The following is a 15034-nucleotide window of genomic DNA, read 5'->3' as shown; positions in this document are numbered from 1 at the left end:
AAAACTTACAGCTGAAGCGAGCTGCTCTTCTGTCATGTCTTCCATAAAAGTCGGACGTACAACTGGTTCTTCAGGCAATGCTTCTGCTGATCCCATCATTAACAAAGTCATTCCCTGTAAATTTTCACAATAAAAATTTGGTGTTAGACAAAGTTTTTATTCCAGCAGGTAAATCAAAAATTTCTCCTCCTCTGAGGTCTCATTTTATGCTAAATGAACATTACTTTTAAAATTAAAGGAAACATGTGAAAATTGACACCATAAATACTGAAGTAACATGAAAGTTTATTTTAAATCCTAAAAATTCGGGTGTGAATAAAGACTGTAAGGATGTTACATAGTTTTAAGGTTTTTAGGAAGAATAGATTCGAAGTTAGATTCTGCAATGACGAATCCTAATTTATTTAGTGAGATCTCAAAGAAAGAAAGACCTTGCTTGTATACAGTACTTTTGCACAATCACCAGAGTCTCAAAACACTTTATAGTCAATGAAGCAATTCATTGATGTGATACAGGGAATAGAAAGAGTGCAGGAGGTCACTTTTGAAGTTTATATGGAGCAAAAAGAAAACCTCCCAGGAACTTACCATAACGACTGTAATTAGAAAGCAAAGGTTACAGCAGAAAAATCAGAGGATTCAGAATATCTTTTGTACCTTGTTGCAAATTAGGACAAAAATTTCTGGTCAATGAAAAATGTGACAGTAAACTGCTCCTCTCTCCACAGATAAGAATAATAGCATGTTGGATATATCTCTGGACTAACAATCCATAAATTCAAATTTCAATCTCATCATGGCAGCTGGGAATTTAATTTAAATTAATAAATTAGTGCAAGATGAAAACTTAGGACAAGTAATTATGACAGACTGGTGTAAAAAGAACACAGACGTTCTTTAATGAAAGGAAATCTGTCTCCTAGGAGACTCCAGACACAAAGCAATTTGGTTGGCCTTTTAAAGGGGCTTCGCATGGCACCCAATTAAGGATAATTAAGAACAGGCATTAACACTGGCCTTGCCATTTCCAGAGTCTGATCTGCTGAGCATTCCCTATGTTTTGTCTTTATTTAATTTGACCCCAGTGGAAGAGTAAAATATGTTGTAGTTGATAAGCAATGGGCAGATATTTAAGGAAATATTCTATTCCTCCCAACTAAATTAAATTCCAGAAAGGAAGAAAGATTGTAAGCAGGGCAGAAAACATCCGGGCTGAGCAAGGAAGATAAAGATAATATAAAGACAAAACCTAAGGCATCCCATATTGCAAAGGCCACTGGCAGATTTGGAAGATTGGAAAACTTTCAAAGATCAACGAACAGTTATGACAGATGTAATAAAAAGAGAAAGAAGTAAATTAAGAAAGAAAACTATTGCAAAATATAAAAAACAGATAGCAAAAGCTTCTATAAATATATAAAAAGATTGAATGCAATTAAGGTGAATGCTGGTCCCTTGGAGGAGAAGACTGGGGAGTTAATAGTAGGGAACACAGAAATGGTGAAGATACAATGAATATTTTGCCTCAGTTTTTATGGTGGAAAACAATAGTACCATGCTGTAGAAAGGGAGAAACTTAGAAAAATTGTCACCAGGGAAAAAGGACTGAGCAAACTATTGGGAATGAAAGCAGACAGATCCCAGGGACTTAAAAGAAATTGTTAACAGAGAGCAGACCCACTGGTTATAATATTTCAAACTTCCCTGGATGCTCGCAAAATTCCAGTGGATTGGAAAAATGCTAATATAATGCCCTTATTCAAAAAAAAGGCGGCAGCAAGTAGGAAATTATAGACCAGTTAGTTTAAAATCTGTCATTGGAAAACTATTAGAATCCATTATTAAGGAAGTAATAACAAGACATTTGGCAAAACTCAGAGTCAGCAAGATTTTATGAAGGATAAATCATGTTTGACTAATTCTCCACAGTTCTTTGAAGATGTAACCAGCAAAGTTGATAATGGAAATCCTGTAGATGTCGTATGTCTGAACTTCCAGAAGGGATTTGATAGGATGCCACACAAAATGTTCATGCACAAGGGAAGATCACAGTGGCAATTTATTGGCTTGGGTATAGGACTGGCTAACTAACAGAAAGCAGAGAAACAGGGTAAATGGGTGTTGTTCCGGATGAAAAGATGGTAAGTGGGGTACCATAGATTTTAATCCTTGGGCCCCAACTATTTACTTTTTGTTTTGACTGGTGCAGACTCAAAGGCCCATAGTACTCCATAGTTCTATATGGACAGGTGAGGTGAATAGGCCAAACCTTGGCCACTGGAGTTTAACATAGATGTGTGGAGTTGGACAATTTCAAGGCAACTAATTATCGAAGTGGAGAGAAATCTCCAAGTGCTTCAGTAGGAGGATCGGAGTGTCCTCATGCATGAATCCGAAAGAAAGAATATGCAGTTAAAGGGAGGTAATAAGGAAGGGAAATGGAACTTTGAGATTTATTGATAAAGGAAAAGAACATTAAATTAGGAAAGTTTTGCTGCAACTGTACAAGGTATGGAGTATTGCGTAGGAGAATGTGAGGACTGCAGACATTGGAGATCAGAGTCGAGAGTGTGGTGCTGGAAAAGCACAACAGGTCAGGCAGCATCCGAGGAGTAGAAGAAACGACAAAGAGCCTATGCCCAAAATGTCGATTGTCCTACTTCTCAGATGCTTCTGACCTGCTGTGCTTTTCCAGCGTCACTCTCTTGACATGGAGTATTACATACAAATTTGGTCCCCTTACTTCCGGAGGGATATAGTTGAATTGGAGGCAGTTCAGAGGACATTCACTGGCTTGATTCTAGAAAAGAAGCATTTATCTTATGAAGAGAGATTGAGCAGTGTAGACCTATAATCTGTAGCATTAAGATGCTAAAGGGGATTGACAAAGTAGAAAGGATGTTTTTTCTTGTGGGGAAATTAATTCTCCTAAAAGGGTCGTGAATCTGTGAAATTCACTGTCTACAGCACACTAGATGCTGGGACATTGAGTAATTTTAAAGGAGGAGATGGACAGATTTTTCATTAGTATTGAGTTAAAGGGTTATGGAGAACAGGCAGGAAAGAGGATTTAAGGCTAAGATGACATCAGCCATGATTGTAACGAAAAGTGGTGCACGGTCAAGTGGCTGAATTGCCCACTCTTGCTTCTCGTTCTTACATTTTCATACTCATTCCAGGTTTCCAGCAATACATGGTATTTTGTTTTTTAATCTATAAAGAATGATAGCTTGAAAGGTAATGGAGATCATTTTTCTTAATTACAGAGAAAATTTTAACAGAGGAGAAATTTAACTTGCAGTAAGAGATAGAATGAATAGAATAAATTAGTTGCCAGTTCAGAGCACATTTTGAGGATAATGAAAGAGATAATGTCAAAACCAACATTCTTAATGGCGATCAAACTCTGGAAATAAAAAGTAATTAATGACAATCATAAACCAGAATTAAGCAAAGGTTGTGAGACTAAAAGCTGACAAGTGCCCTGAATTTGCCTGCTTACATCCTAAAATTTGGGGGGAAAGAATGTAGCTATGAAAATAGCATTTGTTCTATCTTCCAGAATTTTAGAAGGGTAAAAACTCAAATCAAATGTTAGATATGTGTAAACAGAGCATTTACATCATAACATGATGAAACAGAATAATTTATAGAAGGGATACCATAATTGCCAAAGTAATTATTTGAGAAAAAGTAACTAGCAGGATGGATTAGGGAGAACCACTGGGTGTAGGGAAGTGAAAAAGAGCTATTCAGCCCTGTTCCAGTACCCAATGTTTAGCCCCTAACCTCATGGGTTATAGAATCATAAAACAATTGTGCACATGCACTTCACTGTCAAGGGCTCGGCCTCAACACAATTTCATGCATTAAGTTTCAGATCTCCATCATCTGGATTAAAACATCTCTCCTCAATTCAATTCTACTCTTTCTGCATTTTCCTTTTCACCTAAACTCTTGTCATTGACCTATCTACAAAAAGAAATAGGCTCTCCCTATACACTCTATATTGGTCCCTCAGTTTTAAATCTCTGCTCAGTCTCCTCAGAAATGGCTGGCTATAAACACAGATAAATAACTCCATAACCAATATGTCAGAACCCTGCCACATCTAGTCATGAATGATAGTGAACAAATTAAAAAGCTAGCAGAAAGAAGGCTTCAAAAACATTCCCATCCTAGATGAGGAACAGCACAGTATATCAGTGCAGGTGACAAGACATTGTCAACTTTAACCACAAGTATCAAGCAGATGAGCCATCAGAGGTTTACCTGGAGGCTCTCAACATCATATAATATACCGTCAGACAAGTTGATTAACTCCATGCAATATCAAAGGGACAGCAGAAAGCAAGAGCTTCAGCAAAAGCTACAAGGTTATATATCCCAGCAATACTATTAAAATCCTGTGCTCCAGAACTCGCCACATTCTAAAATCTAATATAGCTACACAGACATCTATCCAACAAATTTTTAAGAAACTGCCCAGCTATGCCCTGACTGCAAAAGCAGGACAAATTTAATCTAGCCTAAGACTGCCCGATTTACTTATCTCAAAATCATCAGTAAAGTAACAGATGATGTCATCAATAGTGTTATCAAGCAGCATTTACTCAACAACAAGCTGGTCACAGATGCTTCGTTAGGGTATTGTCAGGGCCACTCAAACACAGACCTCATTACAGCCTTAGTTCAAACATGGATGAAACAGCTTAATTCAAGATGGGAGGGGAGGATGACAATACTGAACATTAAGGAAGCATTCATGTGCAGTATCAAGCAAAACATAAGTTTGGGGAATTGAGGTAGGAAAAGATCTCCAAGGATTAGAGTCACAACAAGGACATAAGATAATGATTGGTAGTTGTTGGATGGCAATTAACTCAGCCTCAGGACATCCTAGGCCCAATCCTCCTCAGCCACTTCCATCAATGTCATTCACTCCAACAAAAGGATAGAGATTTGGATGCTTGTCGATGGCTGCAGTATTCAGCACCATTCACAAATCCTTGGATACTGAAGCAGTCGATGCTGCATTAAATAAAATCTATACAACATTTAGGCTTGAGCTGATCAGAGCATAGAAACATTTGTGCCACACAATTCCAAGACAATTACAATTTCAAATAAAAGCGAATCTAAATATTTCCCCTGAACATTTTTTTACATTATCATTCCAGAATTCCCCATCACCTACATACTGACAGTTAACTAGAAACTTAACTGAAACAACCATATAATTACTGTGCCTACAAAAGCAGGTCAGAAGTGGAAATTCTGCAGCAGGCTACTCACTTCATAAGGTCCCAAAGCCTGTTCATCATCTACACCACATTGCCAGCAAACCACACACTATCTTGACTCAGAACTCTATTAACATTGCTTCATTATCACTGGTCAAATTCTTTAAGCTAACTCCCAAACAACAGTACAGGTGCACATATAAGTCATGAACCATTTATAAAGAAGGTGACTCAGTATCAACTTCATAAAGGCAGTTATATGTCTGCAATAAGTGCTGGCTTTGTCAACACTATTGCACAGTGGCAGCAATGTGTACCATCTACAAGATGTACTTCAGCAACTAACTAATGCTCCTCTCAAACTAAATGGTATTTACCAACCAGAAACATAGGAATATTACCATCTGAAAGTTCCTTCTAAGCCACACACGATTCTGATTTGGAACTACATCACCAGTGTCGTTGGGTAAAAGTGCTGCACTTCCCAACACAACAGCACTCCAGTGTACCTATTCCTCTAAGACTGCAAGGGTTCAAGGTGGCACTCACTACCAACTTCTGAAGTGTAATGAGGGAGAGGCAATAAATGCTGATCTAGCCAGCAAACTTTCACTCCAGGGAGGAATTAGAATTCCAGATCCTAACCATGTGCTGCATAATGTTAGGTAAGGAGTAAATGTAGGGGGATGGGTGGGTTTCGCTTCGGCGGGCGGTGTGGACTTGTTGGGCCGAAGGGCCTGTTTCCACACTGTAATCTAATCTAATCTAATCTAATCTAAATAAATAAAGAACAAATGCTTTCTTCACATTGCCTTTAGCAAATAATCAAATCATCTTAAATCGGTGTCATCAGGTTCTTGGTCCTTTTTTTAATCAATAGAAACAAACAGTTTCCCCTTATTTATTTGTCCAAACCCTTCCTGATTTTAAACAACTCTATCAAATCTCTTCTCAATTCTTCTGAGGAGAACAACCTCAGATTCCCAGATTTATTCATGGAACTGAAGTTCCTCATCTCTAGAATCACTCTCTTAAACCTTTTCTGCATCCTTTCCAATGCCTTCAAACCTTTCCCAAAATGTGTTGCTCAGAATTAGACAATGATTTTCCAGTTGGGATCAAACTGGCATTTCATAAACAATAACTTGCTAGGCTTTGTAATCTATGTCTTTAGTTATAAGGCATATGATCCCTTGTGTTTTATTAACTGCTTTCTGAACCTACAGCTGCCTTCAATACTTTGTGCATATATACTTCCAGGATACTCTTCCAATTATCATTGTTCGAGTACCTTCAACTTGCTCTTTAACTGCATCACGAAAACTTGACTTCATTGGTTGCAACAATCTAACAGAAAGAACTGCTACCATTTGCTCAGAATTCAACTGATTTTGGCTTCACCAAGAACAGCCAAATCCCAAGAGTGAATATAACTTTAATAGAAAATTTATCAAAAATGACACCTTTACTGCAATTTAATTTCAAATTCAGAACAACTTACTAAAAATGATAATTATTTTTACTATTTAAATCAACAGTACCAGGATTAATGGCTTCATTTTAAAAAATATTAGTACTTAAAATATTATAATAACTTCTCATCTTACTTACACTCTTTATCTTGATGCTGCCCCATTCATCATCCTAAAAATAAAGCAAAAAATCTGGTTATCAAAGAAATATTGGTGAGGAAATTTAAACAGACTTGATAAAAGATTGGCTTACTTTGATAACCTTGGTTGAAAGCAATTGTGATGTATTTCAAACAGGCTTCAAACCTCAAGAAATTACAAAGCTTCACGGAAGATCAATATGTTTGCAATGTATTAGGCTTGTTGCTCCAAGTTGCAATACGAGTACATGTGTCTGGGGAATTTAGCTATTGGGTACGTAAAATAAGGGAAGGTAACAGATCCATGGAGACAGGAAATTATACATAAACTAAAATTACAGAAATAAATTTCTGTCTCTGATTCAGGCTAAAAGTAAAGAAGGTACTCATCTTATAAGCAAGTAAGATGCTCTTTCCGATTGCTTCCACAATGAAGCAAATTATCCAAAAATGGTGGGTAGGATTAGATTGCCATTAGGCTGCTTCTCTGCAATATTTAAATTACAATGCCCCTCTATTCAGTTCAAAGTCCCAAAAGTGACTTAAAATTACAGTCCATTCAGCCAGTGATATACAAGGAAAACAGTAAAAATAAGACCTAATTCATGAAGGAAATATACTTAAACATCAGTGCAGAAGAAACAGAACACCAGGCAGGAAGTGCTGATTAAAATCAGGAAGACTAGATGTAAAATTTAGAAATATGACTGTAGTCTTAGTTGTGTGTCTCAATTTTTAGACTGAAATTTGGAGGCCAATTTATGAGCAAGTGGGGTAATGTTACATTTTCTATTGATGGATTAATGGGGAGAAGCATATATTAATAGCAACTTAATTGGAAGTCATATTTAAAGATTATTTTCTTGAACTATCTTGAACAAATGTTGTATTTGTTAACAAAATGCTAGCACTAACCTTAAAAAAACATAGCAATTCACTTAAGCTAAAACTTGGTGAGCCAACTGAAAAAGGAAATTGCACTTGTTAATGATAAAGGTTAAATTGAAATACTTATAGGGGCACATGCTGCAGTGGTAGTGCCCCCAACGTCTGAGTTTGAAGACGTGGGTTAAGTCCCACCTGTCCCAGAGGTGCGTGATAATACCTCTAACATGTCAATATAGAAAATATCTTCCACAGGCCCACCACTATCCGAGTGAAAATATCTTTGAAAACTACAGGTGGATCATCAGTTCATATTATGGCCTCTTTGGCACCTCACTTGTCTGTGAATCACAAGATCCAATGTCCAAATCACGATTGAGAGGTTGAATACAAATATCAAGGTTGAAATTCATATTAGTACTCTTGTTGTGCAGTGATAGTGTCCCTACTGCTAAACCTGGCGACATGGATTCAAGTCCCACCTGCTCCAGAAGTATGTTTGATTTAAAAAACAATTGAAATGCTTATTTCTTCTATCAATACAGATGAGAACAGGCAATTCAGTCAAAGATACTTGAGGATACAGCTTTCAACATAATTTTAACGTTCTGGCTTCAGTTTTAAAAAAGGAACCAAAGTAATAAAAATAAGCAGAGACAAAATGATTCCACATGAGGAAGAAAATCTGGCTAGTTTTAGATTCTTCCTGGACAGCATACAGTTGATCTGTTTTCTGGGTTTCAGGTAACGAGGGGTAAGGAGGAACATGAAATATAAAATTATCCTCATAAAAACAGTTTTGATCAAACTACCCCATACAGTATTAATACAAAGAAAACTTACCTTTAGTGTGCCTCCTTTAATCATAACCTTCTGCCTTTCAGGCTGAACTCCAGTTAATGCAAATAACTGTGCTTTGAAAACTACAGGTGGATCATCAGTGTTCAACTCTAATCCATCAAATTTCTCCTTCCCCCATTTGACATTTACTGAAAAGCAAACAGAAATTCTCATTCATTCAACAAGAATATTTTCCACAGTAACATTACAGGTAATTTCTTAGAGCTTCTCCCTCATTAGATATGACCGCAACGGATCATCCCACTTAGTCCCGTGCTCTTGCCTTTGCCTCTTGAAATCATTCAATGTTTCATGGCAGAGAATTCCACAGGCTCACCACTATCTGAGCGAGAATAAATTTCTCCTCACCTCAGTTCAAAACGGACTATCCCATATCTTTAGACTGTGACCTGGAATCCAAGCTATCAGAAACATCCTTCATGCATTTACCCTGTTACATTTTATATGTTTCTCATTCTCCCAAACTCCAGTGAATACAGTCATAACCAATCCAGATTCTCTTCATACATTAGCCCTGTTATTGCAGGAATTAGTCTGGTAAACCTTCGATGCACTCCCTTCAAAGTGCAGAACATATTTCCTCAGATAAAGGAGACTAAAACTATATCAATACTCCAGGTGTAATCTCACCAAGTCCCTGTACAATTTCAGCAAGATATCCCTACTCCTACACTCAAATCATCTTGCTATGAAGACCAACACACCACTTGCCTTCTTCACTGCCTGCATGTTTACTTTCAGCGACTGGTGCATAAAGACCAGGTCTTGTTGCATCTTTCCTTTTCCCAATTTATCACCATCCAGGAAATCCGCCTTCCTGTTTCTACTACCAAAGTGGGTAACCTTATCTGCCAAGCATCTAACCATTTATTCAACTTGTCCAAATCACACAGAAGCACCTCAGCATGCTCTTCATAGTTCACCCATGCATGCAGCTTTGTGTCATATGCAAACCTGGAGATATTCAACTTAGATCCCTCATTTAAATCATTAAATATATACTGTGAAAAGCTGGAATCCAAGCTCCAATCCCTGAGGTAGGCCACTGGTCACTTTCTGTCATTCAAAGAACTACCTGTTAATTCCTCCTTTGGCTGCTGGCTACCAACCAAGTATCTATCTATGTTAGTATTCTACTCCCAATCTCATGCACTTTAATTTAAATGCTAAGCTCTTGTGTAGGAGCTTACTGAAATCCTTCTGATAGTCCAAGTAAACAATGTACATTGATTTCCCCTTATTAACTCTATTAGTTACATCCTCCAAAAATTCCAACAGATTTGCCAAAAATGATTTCCCTTTCATAAAACAATGTCCAATCCTGTCAATACTTTAGTGTTCTGCTCTTACAGCTTTTATAATGGACCCCTGCATTTTCCCTATGATGTCAGGCTAACCAGTCTATAATTCCAACTTCTTTTCAAGTAGTTGGGGGGGGGTTTACATTAGCTACCCTCCAATCCATAGGAACTTCCAGAGTCAATGGAATTTGAAATATGACCACCAATGCATCTACTATTTCGAGGGATACTTTGTTAGGTATTCTGGGATGTACATTATTGAACCATGAGGACTTGTCAGTCTTTAATTCCAATTTCCCAACTAATATGATTTCCTTCAGTGCCTTTCTCAGTAGACCATCCCCAAAATTTTTGGGGTATTATTTTATCTCTGTGTGAAGACACAACAAAATATATATTTCACTGGCCTAATATCTTGGTTCTCCATTATAAGTTCTGTTTTCTGACTGTAAGGGACATTTGACTTCACTAGTCTTTTGCTCTTCACATACAAACGGATTATAAAAGCTTCTATAGGTATGTTCGCTGCAAACCTATTCTTGTACTCTATTTTTCCCCTTTAGTTCTTCTTTGCTTAAATCTAAGGTCTGCTACTCTTGTTTAGCCAATTTGTATGCCTGTACCTTGGATCTAATACTATCGCTAATTTCCCTTGTTAGCCATGGTCAGGTCCTTTCCAGTTTTACTTTTCTGCTAGACAGAGTGACCGTAATATGGTACAATTCTTGACTAAGATGGAGTTGACTATGAACTGCAACCACAAATTGTTGCAGTTCCTCCATGCATTCTTTAAAATGTTTATCTATCCACTTTTGGTAATCCTCCCCACTTTATCACAGGCAGCTCACACCTCATACCAGTGTAACTCACTCTATTTAGAATCAGGACCTAGTCTCAGAGTCAATTCCATCTTAGTCAAGAATTGCACCATATTACGGTCACTCTTTCCCAGGGTATTGTGCACAGCTCAATTGCCAATTATTCAATTTTCTCTCCCTAGCGCACAAACCATCATATTGATTAACATTACATAAATTGTTCATGCAATATGGAACTGCTAAACATTTAGTTGACACAGATGTGAAGTAACATCTTCACAGCCAACGAAATTACTGCCTCAGGATTAGTTAACGTAATGTACTTAGGTTGCATAAACTTAACAGGAAGACCATCTAAGTTATCACTGTGAAACAGTCATTTTCTGACATTAGTCATAAATGTGCCTTTCAGCTAGTCTACACTTGATATCGGGAGTAAGCATTTTTGTTTCAATTAGAAGCTTCCTTCTGAGTCAGATCTACTCATTTGCTTTCTCTGAACTTTCTCAATACACTTCAGATTTAATGAATCACAAAGTTATTGCATACAGTGAAAATACTGTAGCTTGGGAGGTCATGTTGCGGCTGTACAGGACATTGGTTAGGCCACTATTGGAATATAGCAGGTCAGGCAGCATCCGAGGAGCAGGAAAATCCTGATGAAGGGCTTTTGCCCGAAACGTAGATTTTCCTGCTCCTAGGATGCTGCCTGACCTGCTGTGCTTTTCCAGCACCACTCTAATCTAGACTCTGGTTTCCAGCATCTGCAGTCCTCACTTTTGCCAACTGTTGGAATATTGCATGCAATTCTGGTCTCCTACCTAACAGGAAGATATTTTGAAACTTGAAAGGGTTCAGAAAAGATTTACAAGGATGTTGCCAGGGTTGAAGGTTTTGAGCTATAGGGAGAGGTTGAATAAGCGAGGGTTTGTTTTCCCTGGAGCATCGGAGGCTGAAGGGTGACCTTATAGAAATTTATAAAATCATGAAGGGCATGGTTAGGATAAATAGTCAAAGTCTTTTCCCTGGGGTGGGGGAGTCCAGAACTAACAGCATAGGTTTAGGGCGAGAGGGGAAAGATATAAAAGGGACCTAAGGGGCAACTTTTTCACGCAGGGTATGGTACGTGTATGGAATGAGCTGGCAGAGGAAGTGGTTGAGGTTAGTACAATTGCAACATTTAAAAGACATTTGAATGGGTATATGAATAGGAAGGATTTGGAGGGATATGGGCCAGGTGCTGGCAGGTGGGACTAGATTGGGTTGGGATATCTGGTCGGCATGGACAAGTTGGACCGAAGGATTTGTTTTTGTGCTGTACATGTCTATGACTCTATTGCAATTAGCTGTTAAAATGAAAAAGCCTATTAACTGACAAGTCCTTGAAGGACCATTGACAATTAAAAGGAAAAACCCACAATCTAAGCCACCTCATTCCAGAAATTACTAATTCTCCTGGGTTTTAATTCAGATAATATTTTATTGGAAATATCCGTCAGGTTCTTCGCTAAACAATTTTTCAACTTTTATTTACTATCTCATAACCATGGACGACTCAGCCGGTTGATCTTTGCTGGCAGAATCCAGACTGCCTTCTCAGTTTCCAGGTTAATTCTACTGACTACTTTCTGCCACAAGGCTGAGGGCTGCTTATATTTCTTCTTCTAGCTACAAACAAGATAAATCTTTGATCAAATCCAAACTTCCCTTGAGCCCCACCCATAATATGAATGATATGAAGTCAAGATACAAGAGCAGATGAAGGCCACTTAGCTCAGAGTCTGCTTGTCATTTAGTGATATCATGCTTGACCCAATAATGATCCTCAACTTCATTTTCCTGCCTTTTCTCAATGTCCCTAGATTCCCTTGTTGATTTAAGATCTGTCCCTCAGCCTTATATTATATGTAATACATTTTCTCTGCTTAAAGTGCAGGCCTAATTAACAATCAAATGTTGACACTCTTAAAACAGTGAGATATACACCAAATCAAAAGTGAAATGACCTGCATTGAAAAAACCTTCTGCTTTCACAGTCCATCTCTATGACAACATGGGGTACTTTAAGATGGTCTGAAACTGAAATGTCATCAAATTATTTTGCTTCAACACAACTCAAACACTGCAACGCATATTAATAACTCATAGTGCTAATAGAGTTCATGAACTATTCTCCAGAATTACTCCCAAGGTCAAGGGATTCTTGTTTTCAAACTGGCTGTCAGTTTACTTTCATCCTGGAACAACATGAACTTAAATCTCTTGAACTAATGGTAACCCTTCTGAATCATTTTAAGCCTAGGGACAGATCACTCATTGTTCACGTTTTATATTTCATCCTTTGGTAAACAAAAGATCAACATGAAATCGTTGTTAATTACAACCCGAAAGCTTGAAGTGCATTCCTTGAGATGATAACTAATTATTAACCAGATGTCCTCGTTTATCTTATTAAATGAAATACTTTTGTTTCACATATTCTAAAGCATATCCAGTTCTAATTCATATTTGACATAGAACATTGCTTTTTGAATTGTTGACTTTTATTTAAATCGGACCAGCAAATGAATGTCGGCTAAATGACAATCCGAAGAAAATACAGTCTCGTTATTTAAATCTTCATTCGCTACAGTATGCATGCCTGTAAAGTAACTGCAAAAATGAATATTTCACCTGACATAAAAACATCACACCTCGATCATTTAATTTAAAAAGTTACTCAATTCATGTTTCATTAAGTTAAAAAAGTTTTAAATTAACATCTGAAGTAAATTTTGAATGGAATTGTTTACACATAAAACGATGAAACTTCTTGAAATCAACATTTAAAAGTGAGACTGGGGAACTGAAGGGGGCAGTAGCAGTGGCGGCCACCGGCCCAGCTTTCTGCACAATCATTGCAGCAGCTTTTATTTTTGCAAATTGTACACACTGCTGCCAAGCTCTATACGACAAAAAAAGAGCAAAAATAGAAGAGAAAAGAGAAACATTTTCCATTTTCATCTCCAGAAACTCGACATGTTATTTAGACACGATTGCTTCAGATGCGGCCCAAGGAGCCAACAACCTCCATCCACCTCATTGCTTTCAGCTGACACCGCCTCCAATTCGCACAGGGCCTGCACACTGATAATGAACAAAGCGCGGTTACAGTGATCAGAACAGCCTGGGGATCCTGACACCCCGGGACACACGAATTATTTTACTGCGTTAAGGCAATGTAAGGGGAAGCGGCGGACACTGGCTACCTGTGAAGACCGGCATGTCGCTGCTACTCCTGCGATCCGACGAAAGCTCGAGCCCGGCCTCGGCCTCATTCAAACCCTGCCCCCAGCCCGCGCGCCATCGCGCCTGCGCATTTCTTCGCTCAGACTGATAATGGTGGAGCTTTTAGCATCGAATATCAGTAACTGGCCCTCCAACTTTGGGCCAAAGATCAGTTTGAAAGAAGTGACTATAGGGAATGAAGGTAGTCAACTTCGTGGCGAAACATATAGGCTTTTAGACTGAAAACCGTCAAATTAACTGGCTTCCCCCTTATCATATCTTTCCAAAAGATGGCTGTCTGAAACACGTAATATACTTCCAGACACATCATTAGAGCAGCCTTCGTGAAAAACCCAAACGACTCATTATATTACTGAGTGTAGTCGGGAGAAAGGTCACAGTTTAAAGTCTTACAGTCTGAGTGAACTAAGGGCCTACCGATGAAAGAACCCTCAGCCTGTAGATACTTTTCTAACTTTATTTTGTTCGGAAACGGTACAAGAGCAGTACTAGAGTACTAGACTTTAAACATCTTGAAAAATGTCCATATTACAGAAGAGGAGTTGCCGGGCGTCTTAAAATGCATAAAGGTGAATAAATCCCCAGGACTCGAACAGGTGTATCCTGGCACTTTGTGGGAAGCTAGGTTGAATAGCCAAAGTCTTTTCCCCAGGGTAGGGGAGTCAAAACTAGAGGGTATAGGTTTAAGTTGAGAGGAGGCTGCTACATTTACACTTAAAAGGCATCTGGATTGGTACATGAATAGGAAAGGTTAAGAGGGATATGGACCAATTGTATATAAATTTAGGATGTCTGGTTGGAGTTGGATGGAAAGATCTGTCTCCATGCTGTACAGCTCTGACTCTAAATGCCTGTCACTGAATGTATGTGGCAAATGTCACATGTATGATAATTGGCTTTAATTTTTTTGTTCAGAGACATTATTAGAGCAGAGGGACCCTTAAATGCCTGTCACTGAATGTCTGTGGTAAATGTCACATATATTACAATTGGCTTTAAGTACCTAAGAGTACAACAAACACAATT

The 15034-nt window shown here is 38.1% G+C and overlaps 1 protein-coding gene across 2 annotated transcripts in view; it reads right to left on the bottom strand.

The window, feature by feature from the left end:
• Positions 1–14106, bottom strand: part of usp14 (ubiquitin specific peptidase 14 (tRNA-guanine transglycosylase)) — a 56815-nt gene extending 42709 nt beyond the window's left edge. The window contains exons 1-4 of one of the 2 annotated variants that reach the window (XM_043688245.1): positions 13966–14106; positions 8584–8729; positions 6855–6887; positions 10–114 (exon numbers count right to left, since the gene is read on the bottom strand). In XM_043688245.1, the coding sequence (XP_043544180.1) occupies positions 10–114; positions 6855–6887; positions 8584–8729; positions 13966–13984 (303 nt within the window). In that variant the 5' untranslated portion in view covers positions 13985–14106. The remainder of the gene's footprint in view (positions 1–9; positions 115–6854; positions 6888–8583; positions 8730–13965) is intronic. The other variant, XM_043688242.1, reaches the window with a different exon arrangement.
• Between the last annotated feature and the right edge of the window lie 928 nt (positions 14107–15034).

Source organism: Chiloscyllium plagiosum, chromosome 4, assembly GCF_004010195.1.
Source record: "Chiloscyllium plagiosum isolate BGI_BamShark_2017 chromosome 4, ASM401019v2, whole genome shotgun sequence".
Taxonomy (NCBI): domain Eukaryota; kingdom Metazoa; phylum Chordata; class Chondrichthyes; order Orectolobiformes; family Hemiscylliidae; genus Chiloscyllium; species Chiloscyllium plagiosum.
This window is presented reverse-complemented; position numbering and strand designations above follow the sequence as displayed.